This window comes from Rattus norvegicus, chromosome 1 (genome assembly GCF_036323735.1).
Source record: "Rattus norvegicus strain BN/NHsdMcwi chromosome 1, GRCr8, whole genome shotgun sequence".
In the NCBI taxonomy this organism is placed as follows: domain Eukaryota; kingdom Metazoa; phylum Chordata; class Mammalia; order Rodentia; family Muridae; genus Rattus; species Rattus norvegicus.
The window spans coordinates 66801390-66828377 of record NC_086019.1 but is presented as its reverse complement, the minus strand read 5'-3'; the positions used below and the strand labels follow the sequence as shown (position 1 = coordinate 66828377).

Here is a 26988-nt window from a genome sequence, read left to right as displayed (position 1 = left end):
GCGGGGCAGGAGCACTGACTGGTAGGACACAGTGTAAGTATCAGGATGACTGGAAGAGATCAAGATATGTGGCTGAGGTGGAAGTTAGGCCAAAAGAATCAAGTGTCAGAAAAGGGACTCTGGGAGATAAAGCCTGGAAGCGAACTGGGGTAGCTGAATAGTCTGTTGCTGCAGAAGAATTTATACTTCAATAAGATAATGGCAACCACTAGTTTTCCTCTTTACTCGAGCTTTTTCTTTGGAAATAATCTTAGAGAAGAGTTATAAAGATAATATAATTTTCTACCAGCCAGAAAGTGGTACATATTTCTGTGTGCTGTCAAATGCTTTAAGTGTCTGTGTGTGTGTGTGTGTGTGTGTGTGTGTGTGTGTGTGTGTGTGTGTGTGTGTGTGTGTGTAGGGGCCCTCAGAGGCTAGAGACATCAGATCCTCCTGGAGATAGAGTTATAGATGATTGTGACCCACTTGACAAGGGTGTTTTGCAATAACAGAACCTATTCTTAACCACCTAGCGATTTCTACAAATCCCTTGTGGGTTTTTCTTTAACATAATGATATTTTGTAGTATACTTGTATTACACTTCTATGACGTAAGACTTGTAAGAATTGAGACACATATCTTTTTAATTCTTATTTTCTTTTTTTTTTCGTGTCAAGCCAGGAGAGGAAGAGAGAGAGAGGAAGGAGGAGAGCAGAAGAGTCTCCTGTAGCTTTATTCACCACTTAAATAATTCTTATTTTCTTATTAATCAGAAATTCCACATCTTTCTTACTCATCTTTTTGGTGGCCCATGCCATTTTGTTAACCAAGTTTACTGTGTTTTAACCCATTTCAAAGTTTCCCCAAAGCTACCTATACACTCAATATATTCTATCTAATTAAAAAAAAAACAAGATTAATGGATATAGTATCCAAAAAACCACCACCACCACCACCACCACCACCACCACCACCACCACCACCAACAACAACAACAAAACAACCCTCAACACCCTTTTTAAGCAGAATGCCCTACTCAATGACTCTGTCCACAATTCCCAGAGTGTGCTCCTGCCTCACCTTTCTTGGCCAGTGGCTATAGCTAAAATGGAGCTTCCATCCTAACTGCCCAACTTCCGGTCACTTTTCAGTCCTTTTGTATTCTCTGCTGACCATGCCGTGCATGCAGCCACCATCATAGCTGTTCACCCCGGAGCTCTTGGTCTTAGCTTCATTTAGTACTGAAGCATTTTCACGCTACCGTAAAAGCAGTCTTTCAGACACATATCTGGATATATTGTTCACATTCGGGGTTCTGATTTCTCTTAGTATAGAACCTGCAGTCCTTTGCAAGATGTGATGGTGGAGTGTCTAAATGTCATCTTCTATGAGTCCTTTCCACACTTACACTTTGAAAAGCATGGACGTGCTGTGGTTTCCTCTTTGGGTGTGTCTTAGCACACACCATTCCTAAGAGTGAGAAAATATATCTTTCTCAGCTTGCTAGGATACCTTCAGCCATATATGCCTCAGCTTCAATTTACAGTCCTTAATAACCCCTAACAACTACACTACTGGTTTGTTTATTAAATGATACCTTTCTTGGGCCAGTGAGATGGCTCAGCTGGTAAAGGTGCTTGCCACTGAACCTGATGACCCAAGCTTGAGCCTCAGGACCTACACGATGGAAGGAGAGAAATGACTCCCACAAGCTGTTCTCTGACCTTCACATAATCACCATGGCATAGCGAGAACACACAAACACAACACAACACACACACACGCACATGTAATATTTGAAAAAAATTAAAAGCTTAAAAACAGTATACCATTCTCTCATTATTCAAAGGATTTGAGGCAATATGAAGCAGCTATACCTGGCAATGAGATAAAATCGCATAAAATAACTAATTCAAAGGGAGAATTTAGGTAGAAATAAAAATAACATCAGGTATGATGATAATAGCCTTAGAAATGTTGAATTCTGAACACATTCATGATAAATATATACACTGAAAACTTTCATCTGGGCTTCTTAGCTGCCAAGGCTCAGAAGAAACTTGGCTGTGTGTGCTTCTCCATATGTTAGAAATGAAGCACCACCGTTAGCCCCTGAATGAGGGATGGCTTATTGCATTAAAGGGGTGCTTAGAAAGAGGACTGGTAATTTTAGAAGCGCCCTTGCTTGTGTTTGCAGTGACCCTTACATATAACTCCATAATTACCATAACTTTTTTGAACATTGATTTCCTAAGGGTATAGAATATATCCTCGGCCTGCTCGATATTTCCTATTGACTCACTGGGTAACCAGATGTTGATTGCAGTGTAGGCAAATGCTTTGCATAGAAGTGTTTAGAAATATGTCTACAGTTACACACAAAGAAAAAAAGTGTAGCCAAAAGTATTGTTCTAACTGTTGGCATTCCTCCTAGGCCCCGCCCAACAGTTACCTGGCAAAAGCCAGGTAGGCTTGACTTGCTGCAAAGGCACTGTTTGGCCTCTTCTCACTCTCTCTGCTCTCTCTCTGTGTCTGTCTCTGTTTCTCTCTCCCCCACTCCCTCTCTCCCTCTCTGTCTCCCTCTCTCTCTTACCACCTCGTATTCCTGGCTAGCCCTCCCTCTCCTCTCCCTCCCCCTCTCTGTCTCTCTCTGAGTCTCTTTCTGACTCTCTCTCTCTCTCTCTCTCTCTCTCTCTCTCTCTCTCTCTCTCCTCCCTCCTCATATTCCTGGCTGGCCCTCCTCTCCCCCATCCTCCTGTCTCTCTCTGTCTCTACTTCCTCCTCAACTCTCCTTCGTATACCCTTAATAAACTATTCTATACTATATCTGTCCTATGGCTGGTACCTCATGGGGAAGGAATGTCTTAGCATGGTTCTGCCAAAGGCACCCCTTCCACCTCACCGTACCGAGCTCTACAAAACATATACTTGACTTTACAAAACACAACAATAACAGTACCTGGATACCCTACAATCTAGAAGATACATCATGCTAACATATTACAAATGTACTTTCTATGAACTCTGGCTAATCGGATGGATATTTCCTATCTCAAAACTTGGAAAATTGAAAGGTTAAGTAAGTTTTTCAAAGGGTTGAAAGTAGATAGAGGCATAGGTGCTTGATCCCAGCTTTCAACTGGGATAATGCTTTGATGTAAGGTAGGCTTTGTGTATTTTTATTTTAATATTTAGTTAGTTAGTTTTGACACAAGGCTTTATTATGTAGCCCTAGCTGGCCTAGAACTCTGTGTAATCAGGCTGACCTTCAACTTACAGAGAGCCATCTGTCTCTGTGCTGGATTAAAGGTATATGCCACAAGGATGTAATACTTAATTACAACAAAATTATGATAGTGTGGACTTTCAACTGTTAGAAAAGCCCCGATGGAAGACTTCACCACTGTTTTCTAGTCCTATACATTTTTTTTCCAAGAATCTTCTTGAAGGAAAGAGCAATAGATATCTTGGAAACAAAATGCTATTCTATAAAATCTGTTGTTTTTTAGGAAAGTATCAGGGCACATCACAAAAATCGGAGCATCTGACTGATTTTTCCAGCACGTGTGAGAGATATACATCAGCTTTATCTACTGTATCAAAAGAATCCTACTAACTACTTTGTGAGAGGCTAATCCTGCTCTAACCCAGTTACCTTGTGCTAATGCGGGTGCTGGCTGCTCTTACCTGGAAGTTGCCAAAGCAGCTCCCTCCGGGGAGAGTCACATAGCTCACAAAGGGAGGCCCAGAGGAAGGCATTGACTCATAGACCACCAGCCCCTCACTGGAGAATGTGGCTCTCTGCTGCTGCTTGCTTTCCCAAAATTCCTGTAACATGGACACGACATTCACTGCAAAAGACAAGAAAGAGCATCAGTTAGAAGAGTGGACATACATCAGGTGTTTAAGGCTGTATTCTGCCACCTGTCCATTTTAAACCGCATGAAAGCAGCATGGGGGGCTGCTTTCAACTGTGAAGACACGTTAGTTAAGCACGGGAAAAGAACGTTAAAATATATAACTTTAACACACGTGTATAGTTCCTTTTTAAATTACGTTTCGTTTATTATGTATATGAGAGAGAGAATGTGGGTGTATGTGGGGGAATGAGCATGTGTTGGCACCTATAAGAAGGTCAGAGGACAGCCTTGGGGAGATGGCTCCCCTTTCTATTATGTGGATCCTAGAAATCAATTCAGGTTGTCAGGCTTGGTGGCTGAGCCATCCAACTGGCCTATGTGTACGTTTCCTAATGAGTAAGACTTAAGCAGTTTTAGTACCCCAATTCTAACAAGGTTGCAGTATATATCAAATTTGTTTTATAAATTATATTAATATCAAAACTTAAAAATCTGACCATTCATCTCTGAAAATCTGCCTTGGTAGACTTTTCCAGACCTGTGATTATCTACAGCCCATATCCAGTTTCTCAGGCTCAACCCTGAAAAATGAAGGCACATTGTGAAGTAAAATCTAAGCGAGGTAATATTAATCTGGTCTTACTATTTCTATGACTTAAGAGGAGAAATTTAGAAAGAAGAAAACTCTTTTATGTTTCCTCTGCCCCAATCTCAAGGAAAATCAAAGGCAATTGTCAAATAAGCAAGAGGCTGGAAAGGCCATAAGTAAACTAATAACTCGGAGTCTTTGTAAAGACAAGGTCTGTTAGAAGACGTTGGAAATCACAGGAATGGGTAGGGCCATGTGTTTTAGATTAAATGACCTGTGATAGCCTGCAGAGGTTCCAGATCAAATTAGGCTGGTTTGTTTATCCTGTACTGCAAATTGAATTTGGGAAATTAACAAGGATAATGGAATTGTGGAGTCAAACGTGACCTTATGAGTCATGTAGGCTAAGCTTCGCCTGACGCAGGAATCCCTTGCCAGCATCGCTTCCAGGACAGCTGTCAGTCTGGCCTGTACACAGACAGTTTCAATCGCTGATGTTTCTAAGGGAAGGTGAGCTGAAGTCTGCTTTTCTTTAAGGTTTTTGGAAGGGGTCTACCTGCATTTCTGGTGAGCTCAGGGCATATTTGAAGGCAACACTGGATGTTTGTAGGTTTTGCTCGTGGCGTAATTTGCTCACCTTTCCTTGAAGTACCATATAGTCTTTATGGTTGGGACTGGGGATTTGGCCAAAGCTTATGGATTTAAGAGGCAACAGTCCAAGACTTCTGTTGGAAATTCTCCTTTGTTCATGTGTGCGTTGAAGGTATAGGAGATAGGTGGTTTGAGAAGGAAGTGAACACACAGAAGGGTGGCACAGGAGATGGAAGAGAAAAGCCTTCCAGGCTGAACACCTGGGGCCACCTTTGCACAAACTAGGCTCCTTCCTTGCTTTACTGTGAATTATCTGAAACAATCTGTCTGCTGTTCCTTTAAGCCTTGTTGAACTGCTCTCTCTTGCTTGCATTTGAAAGTGTACAAATGCATGGAATGGGGATTAGCTCAGTAGAAGAGTGGAGAGCACTTGCCTAACAAGCTGGGTTTTTCTCCAGCACAACAATGCAGTTTTGGATGTTTCAAAATGCTGGCCCTTGCCTCCTTCCTGAAGTCAAGAGCATCTCAGCATTTGATCTAGCAGCAGAAGCACTGCACATCCACAGCTCTAAGCTGCTTCTGAGACTACAAGGATCTGACACCTTCTCCTTAGGTCAGGGAAGTTCAGAAGTTTGCTAAGGAATTGGATATCTTTGTACCTTAAAAAACTAGTTCGGTATTTAAGTGTCTTGGGAAATATTGAGAAAAAATAGGCTTAACAGAGGAAAAATGGATTAATATAGGAAAGGGGTTAAGTTGGTGAATACAGAAATTTTATTGACAGATTTAAAAGTGTTTTATACTAGTTAATAAAACTCAAAATATGAACTAGATTTTTTATATGGTTAGCTGTTTGTGACCCATGTCACTTTTCCTTTCCAGTTCTGAGAAGACAAAGGTTTATGAAGAATCTAGTTTATGTTTCTCTCTACGTGCAATTAGCCCTCTGAATTTATCCAAAGATATCCTGAAGCCTGAAGCATAAGATGGAAACCAGTGGCAGTTTGTTTTACTACTCAACAAAGACTAGTACTCAACAAAGACTAGTGCTTTCCCATTCTAAGTTCATCATTGAGTGAGATTGTTCTTCAGATTAGGGTAGAAAACGGAAGGCTCATGATTATCTAGATAAGATACACACAAGAATTTGGGCCCACATAAATAAATTATTAGAACTAAAGAGTTTGAACGTTTAAATTTAGATTTCTGCATGAATAAAAAAGAAAAAGAAACCCAGCTTTTTGACTTTTTCCTTATGTAACCACAAAAGATTCCTTTGATGGTACTACAGATGTCGTCACCCTTAAAAGTACAACATATGTGCATGCACACAGACAATGCATATTTCTATCTCCTCTTGTGACTGGAAACTAAGATGTATGGAGTGCGGGCGAAAGAAGGCAAGCTTTGCTGTCTGCGACTCTAAAGGTCAGTTATATCCGAGGGTGTTCTATTTATAAAACACACGCTCCTTTTTTTGTTTACGGAGCATCAGTAAGGTTTATAGACTATTTCAAAGAAACTGTGAAGACAATGATTCACTGCATAGTTTACTCTCTACATGCCTCAGCTCCAAATCTTGTCTTCTCCCTGTTATAAAATAAACTTGAGGTACCAAGTGTGGGATAGTCCTCATTTCTGTGTCTGCCCAGCTCTCTAATAATTCATGATCTTTCTCCTGGGTATTATTTCCTTAGTCATACTCTTGACCTATTTTTAAATGTGTACTCTCTGCTTGTTGCTTCTCAGCAGCTATAAATGTGTTTGAGACAGTGGATGAATAATAAGATAATCAATTAAATGTATCACTTTTCCTTGGAACTATTTGTGGTTACTGGTTATTGAAATTTTCATGTTATAGTCAAGCTGCTAGTAAGAATATCCTATGTTAACTGTCTCTGCTTCCTTAATGTTCTTTACATGCCATAGCCTGGCTTCCTTCTGCACTATTCCAGTGGAATTCTTTAACAAGTATCACCAATTCGTGATTTTTCAGTCTTCATTTATTTGACTTCTTAGTTTGACAATACATATTCTATCTGTATCACCTCTTGTAGCTAATGGTGTACAGTATACAGAGTGTGAACCATGCATGTTGTATGTTCAGAGCCAAGATTATAGCGAAGTCATGTGATATGACATAAATAAGCAGTGCCCTAAGTACCCTGGATACAGTATGCATTTGATTTTGAATTAACTTTTGGTCATTGCCAAATGACCTTGGCTGTTGCCAATGGTTTTTGTCACCTCCATATTCAGTTGACTACATGTGGGGTCACCACAGCAGCTTGAGAAGCTGCTCTCTATGACACATTGTTTGGAGCTAGGCATTGTTTCTCTCAAAGATTAGTAAGGTTTCTTTTGTAGTCTCTACTTTCTGTCAATGGATACTAAAGCAAAATGGTTATTATCAACAACCAAGACAAGGAGCATGATAGTGACCCTTGGTTGGCTACCTGGAGAAAGCACACAGTGTTTGGCTGATGCTGGAGACACAACAAGAAGATAAGCACATTTGCTTTTGCAAGGTTGCAAGGTAATTGATGCCAAGTGATATGGCTGCCATAGAGAAGTATGATGCCCAATGGCTGAGTTGGCATTGTAAGAGGAAGTAGAGAGAACTCTCAGGAGATCCTAGAAACTATTCAAAACTCGGTTCTCTTTCATAACTTCTATCATCTTAGAATATCTGAGAATTAAAAAAAGCAATTTACTTCTAAGTAATACTGTCTGTCAAACTGTTTAATCCATCCTCTTGCCTTGAATAGCTTCCTTAGATGCAGTGCTAAATCTCTTCAGTATTTTGAATGTTTTGTATGTTGATAAGACAATTTACTATACAGTTTATAGACATTACCATGGCTACTATCATCCCTGTTTAATGTATTCTAAAATTTGACCATAATTGTGTTTTTGGAGTAGCAATTAGACTGCCCAGTAGCTCTTCCCTATGGCAGGTTTCCATTTTCTCCTTCTGCAGGTTTCCCATTTTTATTTCAAAGTCCAGCATTGAGGCTTTCACAACTAATGAAAACAAAACTAAAGAATACAACAATAACAACAAAAACAACAACAAAAACCAAGAAATACCTTGGCTATCTGACCTTTAACCACACCAGCAGAAATCTTTCACTGGCTTCAGCAAGAACATTCTCTTTAGTCTTTGGACTCATGAGCCTTGTTGTTTGGCCAGGACTTAACTCAAGCTCTCCCTCCTACCTTGAATGCTTCTGCCCACTACACTTCAGATGAAAAACCACCTCCTCCATCATGCCTTATTCACTGAGTGTAGCCCACATGCCTCTCCTGTCCTGAGCTCTCATTCCATTAGTGGCCCTGTGTCTTAGCACTTAATCTCCTATAAACCATGCTCATAAAATGGATATGGTGCTCCTGGCTAAATTTATCAAGTCAGACTTGGCTAGACTTTCTTCTGGCTAGAAGTATGGAATGTCTTGTGGTAACAATTCATCTAATAAACTATAGTTTTCTGTGATTTAATTCACAGCAGATTATGGGATCCAGGAAGGGATGAACTCTGGTTCATTCTACTCTGCTCTGATTGGGTAGCTACCAAGAGGATATAGCTATCATCTTAGAAACCGGCATCATGTTCATTTGGAATCTAAATAACACTTTGCATAATCTGAACATTTGTGCAACTGACTGAATGTACAGGGAGTAAGTGAATTTCCCTGATTCTGGGAGATTTCATGATATAGGAATAGAAAGAATAGAAGCAATGGGAAAGTTCTGTAATAGGCTTTATGTATGAATCTTAGTGGTTCTAAAACATCATGACTGTGACAGTTGTAACCTGCCCAGTTAGATACAGTAGAGGGAGTGAAGAAAGGGGAAGCCTAGTCAGAGTTAGCACATGACTGATAGTTGTGGCCTCACTTGGGTTATATCGTTATTAACTATGGCTCCAGGAAATTGCGAATGGGGATGGTAGGTTCATTTGTCTTGAGTGCCAACTTTATTGATTTATGTTTCATGCCTAGAATGCTCTACTGAAAATATCTTCTAAGATCAGTGGAATAGAACATCTCAATTAACAAGCAATTGTACACTATGCAGTCTATGTGTGACCCCCTAACCTTGAAGTATCAGAAAATTCAAAACAGGCTTCTCAGCCCACAGACATTTACAGTCTGTCTGGAGAAATAATGTGTTCATTATAAAATTAGTGAATAAAACATTAGAGTGCCAAACTGTAGAATAGAGTGAATGTTAATATTTAAAGCTTAAAATATCATGGCACAGTAATTAAATAATTTTAAGGTAAAAAGAAGATGGGTGTGAACTGAGGTTTCTAAGAAATGTCTATGTAGGAGGAGCCTAATTTGAGCTCTCCGTAGGAAAATGAGATAGACAGGTACTGGGGGAAAGAAGAAAAATTGTACTCTCAAAGCAATAACACTGACATTAAATTTAAAAAAAAAAACGAGAAACAATTATTCATTGTTTGAAGAATTTCATAAGGAGGTGATTGGACAGCAGATTAGAGATTTCTAGCAGTTTCTGAGTTCTTTACAAGTCTGAAATTATCAAGTGTTTGGCCACAGGAGAATGTGGGTGGTAAAGCAAGGCATAGGAGTGGAACTATGAACAGTAGACAAAGACCAGGTGAAATACAGAAAGCTTTAACCTCAGATTTGTAAAAACAAACAATGAATCTTAATAGTGAGCAATAGATAAAATCGTAGAAAAGGGGAGGACACTCTTTTGCAGGGTTTTACACAAGAACAAAGGAAGCTCTCTAACACACAATCTGATACTCTGTGAAAACATAGTTTAAGATGAGAGATATGTGGTCTACACGGTGAGCAGAGGCTAAAGGTCCCTGTATGTCCTAGCTTAATCTCCAGGGCCACCTGAGGAGCCACCTTAAGAATATGCTTAGAGACCAGGACAAGGTGGCACATGGCTTCAGTGTCAGCATTCCAGAGACAAAAACAGGCAAATCTCTGAGTTTGAGGCCAGCCTGGTCTACAGAGTTAGTTTCAGGGCTACACAATAAGACCCTGTCTGGCTGTTCCTCAGAAAATTGGACATAGTACTACCTGAGGACCCAGCTATACCACTCCTGGGCATATACCCAGAAGATGCTCCAACACAGAATAAGAAGAATACATTCTCCACTATGTTCATAGCAGCCTTATTTATAATAGTCAGAAGCTGGAAAGAACCCAGATGTCCTTCAACAGAGGAATGGATACAGAAAATGTGATATATTTACACAATGGAGTACTACTCAGCTACTTAAAACAATGACTTCATGAAATTCTTAGGCAAATGGATGGAATTAGAAAATATCATCCTGAGTGAGGTAACCCAATCACAAAAGAACACACATGACATGCACTCACTAATAAGTGGATATTAGCCCGAAAGCTCGGAATATCCAAGATACAATTTACAGACCACATGAAGCTCAAAAAGAAGGAAGACCAAAGTGTAGAAGCTTCAGTCCTCTTAGAAAGAGGAACAAAGAGCTTCCAGGGACTAAGCCACTACCCAAAGACTATACATGGACTGACCCTGGACTCTGACCTCATAGGTAGCAATGAATAGCCTAGTAAGAGCACCAGTGGAAGAGGAAGCCCTTGGTCCTGCCAAGACTGAACCCCCAGTGAACATGATTGTTGGGGGAAGGGCAGTAATGGGGGGAGGATGGGGAGGGGAACACTCATAGAGAAGGGGAGGGGGGGTTAGGGGGATTTTGACCTTAAAACCAGGAAAGGGAATAACAGTTGAAATGTAAATAAGAAATACCCAATTTCATAAAGATGAAAAAAATTCATCTTCAAGACACACGCACAAAAAAGAAAAAAAAAGAAAGGGGAACAAAGTACTCAAGGGAGGTAGAGGGTGGGAGGGACTTGGGAGGAAGAGAATGGGGAATGGGGTAGGATCAGGTAGGGAAAGAGATGGGGATGATATACAGAGGGTCAGGAATTTGAACAGAGGTTTGTAGCAGTGAGAGATGGGGAACTGGAAATAGCCAGCAGCAAGTCCCCGATGCCAGGAAAGCAAGAGGCTCCCAGGATCTAACAGAGATGAGGTTAGCTGAAATACCCAACGAAGGGGAGGGAGAACCTGTTGAGACCATATCTAGAGGTTAGGCAGGGCCCCCAGTTGGGGGATGGAGTCACCCACTCATCTTTAAATTTTTAACCTAGAATGGCTCCTGTTTAAAGGAAATATGGAGAAGTGTGGAGCAGAGACTGAAGGAAAGGACATCCAGTGACTGACCAACCTAGGGATCCATCCCATATACAGGCACCAAACCCAGACACTATGATGATGTCAAGAAGTGCATGCTGACAGGAGCCTGATATAGCTGTCTCCTGAGAGACTCTGCCAGCGCATGACAAATACAGAGGCAGATGCTCATAGCCAACCACTGGACTGAGCAAGGGGACCCCAATGAAGGAGTTAGAGACAGGACTGAAGGAACTGAAGGGGTTTTCAACCCCATAGGAAGAACAATATCAACCAAGCAGACCCTCCCACAACTCCCAGGTGTTTTAGTCAAATCACCAACCAAAGAGTACGTATGGAGGGACCCATGGCTCCAGCCACATATGTAGCAGAGGATGGCATTGTCTGGTATCAATAAGAGGAGAGGCCTTTGGTCCTGTGAAAGCTTGATTCCCCAGTGTAGGGGAATGTCAGGGCGGTGAAGTGGGAGTATGTGGGTGGGTGGGGGAGCACCCTTATAGAAGCAGGGGAAGTGGGGAGGGGAAATGGGATTTCTGGACAGGAAACTGGGAAAGGGAATAACATTTGAAATGTAAATACATAAAATATCCAATTAAAAAAACAAAAACAAAAACAAACCCACCAAACTAACAAACAGTGAACTTGCAGTAAAATCCTTATGTCAGGATAAGGCCCTGCACTTGCTCTTTTATATCCCCAAGATCCAAAGGCCTACCCATCACTGGATTAATAGAAGACTGCCCGATAATTAGTTTGAGCCCAGAACTGGCTATGACTTGGATAGAGGCACATACATAGGTTTACATGGCCCAGATGCACAGAGGGAGGTTACATTTGGAAACTACAGAGGGACATCTAGAAGGAGGAGCAAGAGCAGGTGTGTTGAATACATGTTTGGAAAGAGACTGCTGGCCAGGCACACAGGATGCCACAGTATTCAGGGCTCACCACCCCATCACAGAAGCCTTTGGTTTTACTGCCCTGCTTCTGCAAGAACTTCCAGAAGACTTATCTGGCAAAAAAAAACCCTTACTAGTCTAACCTGTTAGGACTTTAGAGCAAAAATGAGTTAATATCATTCTTTTCTCCATGCCAGGTAAACTGCGGAACTGTTTGGCAAAACATTTGAAAAAAAGTTAAACATCCTATCTTCTGTTCCTTAGCCCAAAGTTTTGTTTTTTTTTTTTTTTTTTTTTTATCATCTGGCTCTGTGTTGGGTTCATTGTGTTTTTCCCTTAGCATTTTTTTCATACCTTCATCTCGTACGCTTTTATTCTCTCTGTGTAATTTTTAACTCTATTAGATTATAACCATTATGGACCTACATACACTTCTGTGTGTGTCTGTGAAGCTGTTTCCAGCAAGGCTGGAACAAAAGGTACCTGGATATAGCTGTCACCATCCGGGCTGCAGGGCTGGACTGAATAGGAGAACGAAGTGAGCATTTGTCTGTCTCTGCTTCCCAACTGTAGCTGCAATGTGACCAGCTCCCTCACCCTCCAGCCATCTTGCCTTCTCTTTGATGTAGACTGCACCCTAAAGACGTGATCCCAGATAAACTCTTCCTTTTTGGCAATTGCTTCTCTCAAGTACTTTCTCACAGAAATAAGAAAAGTAACAAATGTACTATCCTACTCGATTCTTCATTCCTTCCTCCACTGCTTATTAATTTTATTATTAATTATTAATACTATTTTCACTCATTAACTTTTAAATTCCTCGTTAGTCCAGTTCTCTTTAAATTACTGTTTCTGTGGTCTGTGTTTACTCATTGGGTAGTAATGAAGATTCAGACTTCAAAAAATGGCTGTTCATCAAGAGGTCTCTCAAATAAAATTATAGTTATATAAGGAGATATGAATATGTATATGTCCTAAAATATATGGAAATTGCAACTTAGAAACAAAAATATGGAAAAATGAGGCAATTATAAGTTCAAGTGTCTTCTTAGAGGAGAATGAGTTTGAGGCCAGCCTGGGCTAACAGAGACTTTACATTTAATATATAATAATAATAAAAAGGAAATAGATAAACAAACAAACAAAGAAACCAACAACAACTAGCAAACAAAAGAAGCAACTTGGGCAAAAAAAAAATCCTTCAAGTTCAATAAGATGAGATTGAGAGATTATTACATTCAGATAACAATAAAGAAGTTCAAGCAATCATGACCATATTTTTTAAGAATTCTGACAGATTAACAAGGGACCAATCTGAAGACTTTGTGGTATAAAAAAAATTGAGATAGAAAACTAAGGTATAAAAAAACTATTTAATAAAATTATGGTTAAAAAATTCTCAAAGTAAAGGTATGGATATCAAGGAAAAGAGATAGATAGAAACTTTATAGATATGTCTAGAAGGAAAACCTTCCAGGTTACACTGAAGACAGAACGCCAAGAAAACTGAAAGAATATTAAAAGAAGAAAACACCAGCTTACCTTTAAAGAGGAACTCTTCAAGGTTATCTCAGAACCCTAGCAGGACCTCTAAAACCAAAAGAAAAGCATCAACTGATCTATTTAAGTCCTGAGAATAATAGCTGCTTTTCAAGATCACTGTATCCAGCAAAGCCATCCCTTAGAACTGAGAGGCGTAAACACACAAAGTGCACCAATTCACAACTACTAAGCCATCATCACAGAAGACATTTGACATAACCTAAATGACAACGAAGAAGAAAGATGGTCACAATTGTAAGAGCATGAGAAAGAATGAGTTTAATTAGGAGAATAAGCAATCAAACATAATTGTCAAAGATTCAAACATTTTTTTGTCTAATAAACAGGAAACCTCGACTATGATGACGAAGGAAAGAAAAGAACAAAGAATTACTCAGATTGAAAAAAACATACATAGAATTAACACATATCTCTTAAACAATCTGCAATGTAAACTTTACTCTTCAATTAAAAAGAAAGTTTGTCTGTAGATAAACTAACAGGATTCAACCATCTGTTGTGCCTAAGAAATGCATCCCATTGACAAAAACACAGGGAAGGAAATGAAAGGGCAGACAATAATTCTTCAACAAATGAAAGCAAGATGGAGTATCTATATAAGAACTTGACAAAACATTCAAACAAAATTAATGAGGCAAGTCACTACATATCTGTAATGTTTAATTTTTTGTCACCTTGACATAAGCTAGAATCATCAGGAGGAGGGAGCCTTCATAAGATATGGATGTAGGAGATTTTTTTAAGTAGTGATTAATAGAGGAAGGCTCAGCTCATTGTGTTTGGTGCAATTCCTAGGCTCACGATCCTGATTTCTAGCTAAAAAATTGGCTGAGCAAGCCATGAGGGGCAAACCAATTAACACATCCCTCTTGCTGGCCTTTGTATCAACTCTGGCCTCCTGGTTCCTACCCTGTGTTAAGTTCCTGTCCTGATTTCCTTTGATGATGAACTGTGATATAGAAAGAAATGTAAGCAGAATACCCCCCCCACACACAAACCCCCAAGTTGCTTTGGTCATGGTGTTTCATCTCAGCAATAGAAACTCTAATGAAGACAATACTAATTAAAAAATCATTAAGAAAATATAATGATTGTCAGTATGTGTTAACCAAATATCCATGTACCCAATGCCACGATAATTGGGCATAAAAGGACAGTGAACGATTTTAATAAATATATCACTGTTATCAATAGATAGGCCACAGAGAAAAAAAGTTAATTTAAAACAACTTCAGAATTAAACTGTACCACAGATAGAAATGGACTTAACCAACAACTGCAGAATATTCTACCCAATAGCTGTAAAATGAATGCGCTTAAAGAGCGTATTGTTTAACTTTCTCCAAAAGACATCATGTTAACATCTTAACAGAACAAAACGTTGAAATAACTTGTTACGTATTATCGGAAGATAATGGGGCAAAACTAAAAATGAATAGCAAGGGGAAAATATACAAATACTCCTAAATCAACTAATATATACTTGAGAAATCAGTAGATGACTGGGGAAATTAGAGGGGAATCTGACGCTTCCTCGAATCAAATGAAGATTGTAGTGTTGTCATGTAGTCTAGGCTCCATGCCACAGTTACCTGGCAACACATGTATGCCTGACTCACTGGCTGCTTGCCCCTCCTCTCTCTTATTCCTCTTGCTCTGTTGCTCTTGCTCCAGCTCCTTACCTTCTCTCTCTCCATTCCCCTCCCCTTTCTCTCTCCATGTGCTCATGGCTGGCCTCTAGTCCTCTTCTCTCTCTCTCTCCTTTTTGTCAACTCCCCTTTCCATAAACTCTATTCTACACTATACTGTCACGTGGTGGCTGTTACCTCAGAGGGGAAAGGGATGCTCAGCATAGGCCCACAGAGGCACTTCCTTCCCCAACACCTGACTGCACATCCACCAAACATTTTCCTTCTCTTTTATCTTTTATAAAACACAACAGGTAGAACTGTGAGACAAAAGGAAGGCAGTTTAAAGACGAAAGTTTGTAGCCATGAATGCCTAAACTTATAAAAATTAAGCCTATTTTGATTAAATAAGTCCATAGTATACTATTAGGTCTTATAAAAGCAAGAATAATTCAATGAAAATACAAAGTAAAAAATGATAAAGATCAGAGCTGACTCTAATGGAATGGGAATAAAAAAATAATACAGAGAACTGATGTAGAGTTGGTTCTTTAAAAATAAATAAATAAACAAACAAACAAATAGAAAATCCCTTGACAAACTAACTTAGAGAAAGAAAAGATAAAAAGCAAATAAAATTAGGCACGATAAATTATGACAGAAATTACAGCAGATAGCATTTGTCTCAAACAATACATAGGGGATATTTTGAAAAAGTCTTATTTAATAAATCTGAAAAGCTTAAAATAAATGGATACATTTTCAGATACATTTGACATACCAAAGTTGAACCAAGAGAATATCAAAAAGCCCAAGAATATCTCTAACAGCCAATACTATTGGAGCAATAAGGAGTGTCCTTTTAAAGAAAAGCTCAAGACTGGATTGGATATATTTTCTGCTAAATTCTACCAGAAACTTAGAGAAAAGTTAACACTAAGAAGGATATGGTGTCTGTCTTAATCAGGGTTTTACTGCTGTGAAGAGGCACCATGACCAAGGCAACTCTTAAAAGGACAACATTTAATTGGGGCTGGCTTACACATTCAGAGGTTCAGTCCATTATTATCAAGGTGGGGGGTGGGGGGACATGGCAGTGTCCAAAGCAGGTGTGGTACAGGAAGAACTGAACTGAGAGTTGACTTCCAAGCAGCTAGAAGGAGGGTCTTATAGCCCACACCCACAGGGCCACACCTACTCCAACAGAGCCACACCTTTTATTAGGCCCTGGGCCACCATATGTAAACTATCACAGTATCTATGGTGGTTTGAATGAGAATGGCCTCCCAAGGCTCATAGATTCGGATGCCTACTAGGGAATGGCACTATTTCAAAGGATTAAGAGGTGTGTACTTATCAGAATAGCTATGGCCATATTAGAGGAAGTGTGTTTTGAGGTTTCCAAAGCTCAAGAGGGACCCAGTGACTTTTTCTCCCTGTTGCCTGTGGATCCAGATGTAGAACTCTCAGTTACTTCTCCAACCATATTTACCTGCATGTCACCGTGTTCCCGGCCATTATGATAATGAACTGAACCTCTGAAATTTTAAGCAAGCCCCAATTAAATGCTTTACTTTATAAAACTTGCTGTGATCATATTGACTAACAATAGTACAGTGACTAAGACAGGGCCGGACTCCTGTAATCATAGAGGCAAAAGCAGGAAGATTATGAGTTTGAGATTAGAGTAGGCTATATAGCAAATTCAAGCCACATCCTGTCTCAAAAACCATGGATTGGGAATATTTTGGTGATATACGATATATATGATATGTTATATATATATATGATGTGTGTGTGTTTATAGTATGTACATGGCCCTTGTCTGATATATATAGTACCACAAAATAGAAGATATAATAGGAAGAGGAGGATAAGGAGGAGAAAGAAGAAGAAGTAGAGAAAGAGAGGAGAAAAAGAAATAATACACCCCTCCTTAATCAATAATCATCAGAGTATTCCATAAAGTAAGAAAGGGGGATACTGTCAAACTCATGCTACAAAGCCAGATCACCATGATGATAAAACGGGGCTACACGATGCATGCAGAAACAGACATATGCATGTGTATATACACAGAGAGAGAAAGAAAAATAGGAGGTATGAGATTTTATGTGCTTTGTGGATTCTAAAGTGGTTTTCTATGTGAATTGAAAGATAAGCACTAATTGATATACATTAAAACGTTTACTGCATTTTGTCTACTGCATTTTTATCGTTAAGAGATGGACAGTTCCTGAATCGTTAGAGGCTTGAGAGTAGAATCAGACAAGCCTTGGTTTGAATCCCGTTTGTACCATAGTTAGATACCTAACTGATCCAAACTGAGTTCCTCATCTGAGGAAAGAAATGTGTCTTCAAAAACAAAATGCAGCAGGGGTAGTGATGACACAGGCCTTTAATCCTAGCACTTGGGAGGCAGAAGCAGGTGGATCTGTGTGAATTCAAGGCCAGCCTGGTCTACAGAGCAAATTCCAGGACAGCCAAAGCTACACAGAGAAACCCTGTCACAAAAAGCAGCAGCAGCAGTAGCAGCAGCAGCAACAATAACAACAACAACAATAACAACAACAACAACACGAAAGACAGACAGACAGAAGGAAAGGAAGGGAGGAAGGAAGGGAGGAAGGGAGGGAGGGAGGGAGGGAGGAAAGAAGATGCTCAGAGTAGGGTTCCTCACATGCTAAATACTAGTGCCATAGCTGTTGTGATCAGAGATGTTGAAAGAAGACATAATTATATGTTTGCATATTGCATCTCTGAGGCTAATTGCTCATAGAGTTTTGGAAACCTTATCATTAAATACTCTATAAATAGTTGGTATGTCTGAGACTTCTCTCATGAAATACATTGTGTTATTTATTGCCCAAATCCACCAGGAGTTCAGAGACTGAAGAAAGCAAGCTCTTTTATAAACACTCATTGGTTAACTCAAAAATTTAGAATGGCCAAAAAGTGGATGAAATGTTTCATGTCTCAATATCTCCAGATAATAGTATCCTCCATTTTCACTTTCTCATACTAAAGGCAATGGATCTTCTCTTAGCAAAACCTACAGAGGCTTTCTTAAATTATTTTTATTAAAAATAAAATACTTTTATTTTAAATTAATACTTAGCCACTTCATGTGCCTCAAGAAAGTAGAAACAATGTATTTCATGACTCAGTTCAATTACTTAAAATGCAAGCCCTAGAAGAGACCATGCATTCACACACATATACACAAAGGATCATAAGAGTCTGTTATAAATCTACTACAAAAAAAAAAAAAACAATTTCTTTCATCTTATATCAGAAAATTTTTTAGCTGAATAAAATATCCCTTGCCAAAAACAATTAAGACAGTTGGAAAGGCTGATGTTTACAAATCGTTTAAGCAGCTTTCAAGATATCTTATTTTCAAATTGATTCTCTGCTTTTAAACAGATGGATTTATGTTCGTGATATTTTAATATCACCTCTAATTAAAAAACACTGTTAACAGGTGACATTTTACATCATCTTAAGTAGTATTTACTATTCCAGCAACTTGTTCTAATTAGTGTGATTTTTTCTGATTTTATTAAGGAAAGAAAGAGGAAAAGGGCTCTCAAATAATGTAAAAGGCCGTCTCGTGATATATTAATTTATGATGCACGCACAGTAGGGTGAAAAACGGGGTGCCTGTGGATCTCCTGCTGGGCCTGGCTGGGTCCCAGAAACTATCAGCCATGCCAGGTGTCCAGGAATTTACAATGATTCCTAGCTTTGACTTTAGACAGGCCACTGAACTCTTGTGGACCCTGCCCCTGTGTTCTGCAGCAAAAGGCGAGTCTTGGCCCCTTTCCTTTTATGTAAAAGCTCTTTTAAGGCAGCTGCCCTGGCCCGGTGGGACAGGCAGCTGGAGTCCTCTCTGTTCCCAGCAGGGGCGCTCTTCAAGGGTTGTGCCCCAGCTCCTTCAGCGGCTGGAAGGCTGACTGGCTTTTGTTTGGTTTTTCTTTCCTTTTTTTTTTCACTTCCATCCCCCTACCCCAAACATTTCTCTGAAGAAATGGAAATCTTTTCAGTTGTTTTACATAGTTAACCTTTCAGGAGGGTCTACAAAAAATTTAAAAGAAATATCCTTCCATTATTTTTCCCCCCCCGGGGGCGGGCATTACTTTTCACCTTTAGAATTTAAAAAGGTTGAACTGTACATTCTTTTATGAGAAAAGTTAAAGAGCATTTATGTTTTATATATCTATATCTATTATAGATCTATATCATATCATATAGATAGATATAGATATCTATATATTTGCACGGACACGAGGGGATGGGAGGGAGAGAAAGTATGAAGGAACTAAAGGAACCCACAAAGGCCAATTAAATTGTTTGTATCACACTTAAAACAACAGCAGCAGCCGCACGGTAGAGTTCACATGTGCATTTTACATGTGTAGCATGGGCCAGATGATGTCATCCAATGTTAAAAGCTGCATAGATGTGACCTATTTACCTACCGTGGGTATCTATCTTCCCTCATGTTCTATTGGGCACTGTCATTATCCTGTATTTGAGTCACTTGCCCGGAGCACTATTGTGAGATAACTAGCTGAAGATCAGTTTTATGAAAATGATTGAATCTGTAAAAATATGGTTTTAGGTACATCATGTATTTCCCTGGAAATAATGATTTAAAGAATGCTTTTCTAGTATCTGCCACAGGGTCAATGTATAAGACACAAATGAAACTGGGCTATAAGAAGGATGTTCTAGCAACCCATAGCTGGAGTCATACTGTGAGGATGGTTGTAGGGATGGTAAATTCTGATACTGTGGAATGATTCTTGAGGTTAGCTCGAGACAGCTTCCTGGCTGAACTGTCTGAAGTGCCTTTTTGTCTTTCGGGTCTCTTCTTTCACGGTTCCTCCTGCCTATATCTTTGTCAACTTATCCCTAAATGTAGTCATTCTCTGACAATTGTGTCGATTGAGGAAGGCTTAGAATAGTCGGGAAAGTTTATTTCATGATTAAGGAAAATACTTGACAATGGGAAAACTCTTCCCTTTCACAGGGGGAAAAGTAGCCAATCAGTAGTTTAAATATGCCTGCCATATACCTTCCAGGTACCTGGACCTGTAGAAGGCATCTGGCATGTGACAAAAATAGGAGGTCCGTCTCTGCCCTGGGACTTATAACTTAAGTTATGGACAAAACCACCCCGGGGAAATTATAACAGGTAGTTCAGAAGCTAGTCAAGAAATGCTGATGAAAAGGCATAGGCCCAAAGTACCAACAGGGTGGTGGGTTAGTGATATGTCCTCACAGCTGCTCACAGGATGAGATCGAAGTAGGGATCAACTGATTATCACCGCATTAGTGGATACAAATAAAGCCAACGAAAAATTAAAACCGTAACATTCCAGTGACTCCAGAGAGACAACGGAGAGAACGGCGGGATGGAGTCATTGTCTCTTCTGCTGGCTTTAAGCTTTCAATGGGATTCTTTTTCTTTTAAAATGGAATTGTTTTAAATACCTCTTCAGACTAAACTTACATGGGCATTTGAACATGGAGGAAAAGAAATAAAAGCCTTTGGGGTTAAAACGTGAATATGAAATATATTAAATAAAAATTCCTTTATGAAAGGCTTCTAAAGTTGTCTAACATTTCTTAAATCAATCTGTAGCACATAATCAGTAAAACCATATCATTTAAACAGAAAGATCATAACTTAGAACCTCACCCTTGAGCAGCTGTATCCTATTATGGGCTGTAACTTAGCACATGAGTTTCAGAAGTTGTTAAAATTGAGTTCGAGCTAACAAATCTCAACTCTTAAATGAAATAAAATAAAATAATAAAAATCTGTGGTGAGATGGGGCAGCAGCCTATGAAGAGGTCCCATGGGAGAAGTGTCTATCACATTTTATTTTGTCCTGTTAAATGTATTTATATATGACGAAAAAGGTATTAAGACAGATATGGCCTTTAAGTGACTGAGAAGTTACTCCCCTCTTTAAAAGACTTTGAAATATTTTCTCCTTGGACTGTCTTTCAATATTTAAACTGTCAAATGAGCATTTGCTGATAAAAGATAAAGAGAACATCTTTTATACTGCTGATAGCTGAGCTGAAGCTTGCATTTTATCGCATGAATTCAAATAAACGTCATCGTATCCTGTTACAAATAAAATAAAATTGGCATTTGAACAGGCTTCCATAAAACGTGCATTTCTAGTTTAAATACTAAAAGTATCAACATTTACTCCATTGCAATTAAGATGGGATCATTGTTCTGGACTGAAATGGTGTTCTTTCCAGGGCTGTTTATATGGCAGAATACACTGCAGCATTTCTTACATTTACATTTCTTACATCCATCCCTCTCTGTGAAATGTGAAAACTATAAATGTATCATCAAATTTATAGATTTCAAGTAACGACACTAAAGAGAATGGGGTGGAAAAATACTTGACTTGAGAGAATTTTTGTTCTCCCAGGCTATATACTGCCAGATTCATGATTACTAAGATGTTTTTAATAGCCCTGTAGTCTGGTCTGAGTTTTCCAAAGAGTAGAAATGAGCTCTTTGAAGTTAAGTATTCACCTATCTGATATATATAAAACCTTTCATGCAGAGAAATGTTTTTCAAATAAAAAAAAAGTTAATGCACCTCAAATATGTGAGAAATTTGCATCTCACTGAGCAACATTTAGCAAAGACTCCATCTTACCTTTTCATCAGACAGTGTGGGGAAAAAAATCCCAATGAAATCTAACATATAACCTTATAAAGCCAACCTGTCACCCACTAACTCTTGTAGCTGAAATGACAATCAAGACAGTTTTAAAGCTATCTCTTGGATAAAGTTGTTTTGATTTGGTTTTCAGTGAGTGCAAGTAACTTCTTTCCAGAGATATATTTACCATTCGCTAACCTTACAGTCTTGCCTGGGTTGACCAATGGTTTCCTACAGTTCTTCCTAATGTAGGTATCAGTACACACACCTCCAGCAGATAACATCTAGGTTTTGTCCCAAGACACATAAAGCCATAAACTTCTGCATAGTCATCCCTAACTCCTGTACCTGTGTGTCAGCAAGATTCAACCTGCTTCTTCTATTCAGCTCCCATTCAATCCGTGAACCTTGTATATGGCCTTTGGCCAAGTGGCTTCTCCTCCTCTAGAAATGTCCCCATTTCTCCATTTCTGTTACACTGTGTTCAGATACAACTACTTATTAGGCTCCCCCAACTCCCAGAAATGCTCAATTTTCTCTCCTCTCTGCTCTCTCTTACAGGCCTGATAATAGGGTAACTGGCAGGTCTAAGAGGCAGTGTTGTGTAGTGAGTGACTAAAGGTAAGGAGTTGGAAGATAGTATTTGTATCTAGCCTCCAACCCCTACTACAGTGGACCTAGTATGGACATGTATACAATGAGGATTTATCATCCCATTTTCTATAAAATGAATGAAGTAGCACTCTGCAGATTAGGTAGTCAACTATCTTATCTTTTTATGATGTGAAACATTAGTGCCTGGGTTAGGATCTGCTGTACACCCATTTAGAAATCATGCAGTAGTTTCTTTTGAGAAAACCAAGGAATGGTCAAACAGTCGCGAACCAATGGCAAGTTCATGCTCGACAGAAGGACAGGGGCTGCTCTTAAGACAGCCCATCCTTGCTTGTGACTCACGACCTATGGAATGAAACTGGATGGCAGAGAGCTCAGAGTAGAAGGAAGCATGGACATAGGCCACAATCTCTCTGCAAACAGATTCTGTCCGGCCGCGTGGAGCTATCCAGTGCTGCCTGTGGCGGAGATGCTCCTGTTGGAGATCAGCTTCATGCCAGCCTTCAGAAGCAAACTTCATATGGGGAGCCCACCTTATCTCAAACTTCCCTCATTTGAATGTCCGCTAGGAAGTAAAGGAAAAATGCCGTGGGGTTCCTTTCCTTTTAAAAAGAGAAAACACCACCTTTAAAAACACACAGTTATCATAGAAGAACAGCTTATCTAAACTGTAACAGACTGAACATATTGTAAAACGCAGTCTGAGGGCTGAGCCATGCACTCGACATTATATCCTTAAGCAAATGTAACTGTTCCCACATGGCTCTGCCCCAGACCAGAAAACTCTTCAGAGTGCTTTCCCTAATCAACTTGAAGAGAAAATTTCCCCGCTGCTGCTTGTTTGTAAGCAAATCAAAAGCCAACCGAGGGTGATGAATGGCTCAGGAGGCCAATTTTTGCTCTCTGTACTGTGTGTCCAAAGAGTAAAGGAAACACCACTTTGCATTCACAGAAGAGATGTTTAGAAACAGTGAGGCCGTTTCTTTTTAATACTCCTTTGTTCACTCGAGTTGCGTTTTATAATTTCTCCAAGTCCCTTTTCATCTTCCAGGGAAGCAAGGAAACAATTCTTTTTATGTGTTCCTCCTGGCAGAGACTAGATGGGTGGCGGCAGGGGAGGAGCCTGGAGTGAGTGAGCCAGGAGGACAGGAAGAAGACTTTTAAGAACTGCCATTAAGGCTGGTGACAGCTTTTTAGGTGGCCAGCAGGAGCGTGGTGGCAGTAATTTAAAGTTGTGCCAAAGTAATAAAGTCCATGAGCCAGATTGACATGTATAGCCCCCACAGTTGCCCGGATGTGGCTTGCTCCTCAAACAGACGTCTGATGTCCTGACATCAGAAAGTAAACCCATTTCTACTCTTCCGCCAAGACCGGTAGAGACATTTGTCATTTAGCTTACATCATTTGGTCATTTTGTTTCCAGCTTAGCGAAGCCGGAAAGGAGAGGACCTAACGTTCTCATATTCACAACTCACTGAGCTGAGCAGCTGCAGAGCGAGCAGTTCATTCCAGAGTTAAGTCCGCAATGACAGATGCTAATGTTGGGAATTTTGTTGTTGTTAATGAATGAAATATGTAAAATGCGACACAGTTTTTGCATATGAAAAAAATGCTGTGTGGATTACAAGAGTCTCAGAAGAAAACAACAATAAAATATGGCATTCTTGCAAAAGTTTTGGTGACATTGTCCCTTTAAAAACTCCAAGTCTCTCTTCTAAACTTCTAAACTATATGGAATTGGAAGAAATTAGTTCAGCTTAAAAACTGGACCATACAGCCTCAGATGTGAACTTTTCCCTCCATTCCCTTTAACTGCTTCTACTCTCCAAATTCTAGATGTAAGTTCTTACGGTTTATTCAAAGTTTTGGACATGCCAAAGCCTTTTACCCTTCACTAAGAATTGAATGCGTTGAAGGAGAAAGGCATTCTTTCCTTCTCTCTCCCTGAGAGAAACATACCAAGCCAGAATAGACTCCAGGCTAAGATCGAGGATGGAGTGATTTTTATTATTTCTAACATAGCTATTGACAAATGCTTGAAGGCAATATTTTTTTTAAATTAAGAAAGAAAGTAATTTTCATTTTATGCCTTAGAGGACAGATTGGTTACAATTTAATTTCTAAGAGGGAAATTTTATAGAATAAAGAGGCCAGACTTTTCTCTCTTTCTCTTTTTTTTCATCACACATATGAGAAATATAAGCTTCAGGGACATCTGGAAAGGACCATTTTTCACTAATCAGAAAGCAAAATCCAAACCACTGGTACTTTGATGGAGACACACATCACTAGAGTCACAAGGAGGAAAGCTGTAACGTATTGCAGGCTAAAAACATTCCATATGCATTTTCACCTTTTGGGCAGATCCAAAGCACAATTCTATTTCAGAAGCCCTTTGTAATCTGACACCCACTGTAGATAAGATACACTATGAAGATAGTCTGTTTTGCAGCAGTGAGAAATCAAATTGGTTCCAGAAGCGAACTTTCATGACAAATGGTTTAATAGTATTGCTGGAATTGTAAACCTTGACTGAATTATTTCTCATAATCATTTTAGAAAAAAAGGTTTAAAAATAACTTTGCCGTGCCATGTGGGGTGGGGGTGGGGATGTGGGGAATGAGGCTGAAGTGAGAAGGCATCTCATTTTATTGGCATTATAATTTGTTATTAAAATGTAGGAGCTGGGTGGTTAACATTAAATTTTGTTCGCTACAAATAATTTCAGATAAAAAAACAATACCTGACTTAATAAGTCTAGTTCTGCTGTGGAAGATTAAGTAGATTAACAGTGAGCAGTGCATTTTTTTATTATCATTTCCAAGTTATTTTTAGTTCTCACTGAGGTCCAGTCAGCTTTGTTTTATTCAAAAAGCATCTGGAAAAGTTCATTAAGACTTGGCAGTTTTTAGACTTTAGAAAAAGGGTCATCTACACATTATTGTCTTGGCAAAATAGCCCAGAGTCCTGTGGATGTAGGTAAGATGAAATCATTCTCCTGACTGAAGTCGGGAACAATTTAAATACCGCTTAGCCCACAGCACACAACTACAAAGACCTAGCAGAAATCGTAGTTAAATAGGAAGTGACTAGACACTTAGGACTATTTTCTAAAAAGTCAGGAAAAAAAAAGGTTGGTTTTTTTCCCCCTTCAGTACTTACAGTCTTTGAAGACCAAAGCCGGGTCTCTGTGAGGCAAGGCTTGGGCAATGATGTGCCTCAGAGATTCCAAGGTTCTGTCCATCTCGGGTCTGCCTGTGCAAGCCTCCTGCACAGTCTCCTCATGCCTGAGTTCTTCCAGCTCTGGACTGAATTTGTGCAGCTCATTGATGCACTGGATTACCAAAGAATCCCTTTTAACATCTGCCAATCAGACATTTCCCAGAATCTAAAGACCCTCAGGGCCCTCCTCTCAGGCTCACTTATCTTTGTTGTATGCTGAGCTAATTAGCCTGAAAGGCTGGCTGACAGGCTGGTTCCCATGGCTTCGTTCTGTTAAACACACCCACCTACAGGCAGGCTGAGGAAACTCACTAATCATGAGAGCAGATCTCTTCTCCAACCAGATTTTGCCTGGACGCTGTGCTGCTTTCCCATTTGGGCATTTTTTTTTTAAACCTTCCATCTTTAAATGTGCTGTCCCTGGAATCTAGAGTCTAGAGGCATCTTCCTGCAATTTCCTGCACTTTCCTTCCAAGGGGAATGCTTGGGATGGCCATTACTGAATAACCACTACAACCAACAGAATGTAAATTCCCCTTTGAAAAAAAGGTGCTATAAAGATTATGATTGGAGTTAGGTCATGCATTATGTCTGATATCAGAATCCTCCCTGCCATGATAGTCACTTCTGGTGAGCAGCAGCAAACAATACCTAGTGGACTATTTTATAGTTTGCCTGACCACACTTGTTTTCCTGTTCCCCTCCAAAACAAATGATTCCAAAGATTGACTTTAATTAATCCCGATATCACTCATTCATAATTTATTCTGTTCCACATTTCAGGGTGAGGCCCTGGAGAAATGGCTCAGTGTGTAAGGACTCCTGTAAAAGCAAGAGAACTTAGTTCAAGTCCCCAGCATGTGTGTAAAAGCAAGGCATGGTTGCATGTACACAGCTGCTAGGGCGGGGAAGCTGAGACAGGTGGATCTCAGGACCTGCCTACCAGTCAAGTTAGCAGGAGTGGGTAGTTTCACATTCTCTAAAAGATGCTGCTTTAAAAACGAAGGTGGACAGTGACAGAAGCCATCTACCATCATCCTCTGGAATGCCCCTGCATATACCTCAGACACCACCACTGCCACCATCACACCACCACCACTGCCGCTAAC

At 39.6% G+C, this 26988-nt stretch overlaps 1 protein-coding gene across 1 annotated transcript in view; it reads right to left on the bottom strand.

Moving 5' to 3' along the window:
• The window catches only part of Lix1 (limb and CNS expressed 1), a 56997-nt gene extending 30663 nt beyond the window's left edge, over positions 1–26334 (bottom strand). The window contains exons 1-2 of the mRNA NM_001106214.1: positions 25820–26334; positions 3668–3831 (exon numbers count right to left, since the gene is read on the bottom strand). Coding sequence (NP_001099684.1) covers positions 3668–3831; positions 25820–25901 — 246 coding nt within the window. The 5' untranslated portion in view covers positions 25902–26334. The remainder of the gene's footprint in view (positions 1–3667; positions 3832–25819) is intronic.
• Positions 26335–26988: the final 654 nt, after the last annotated feature.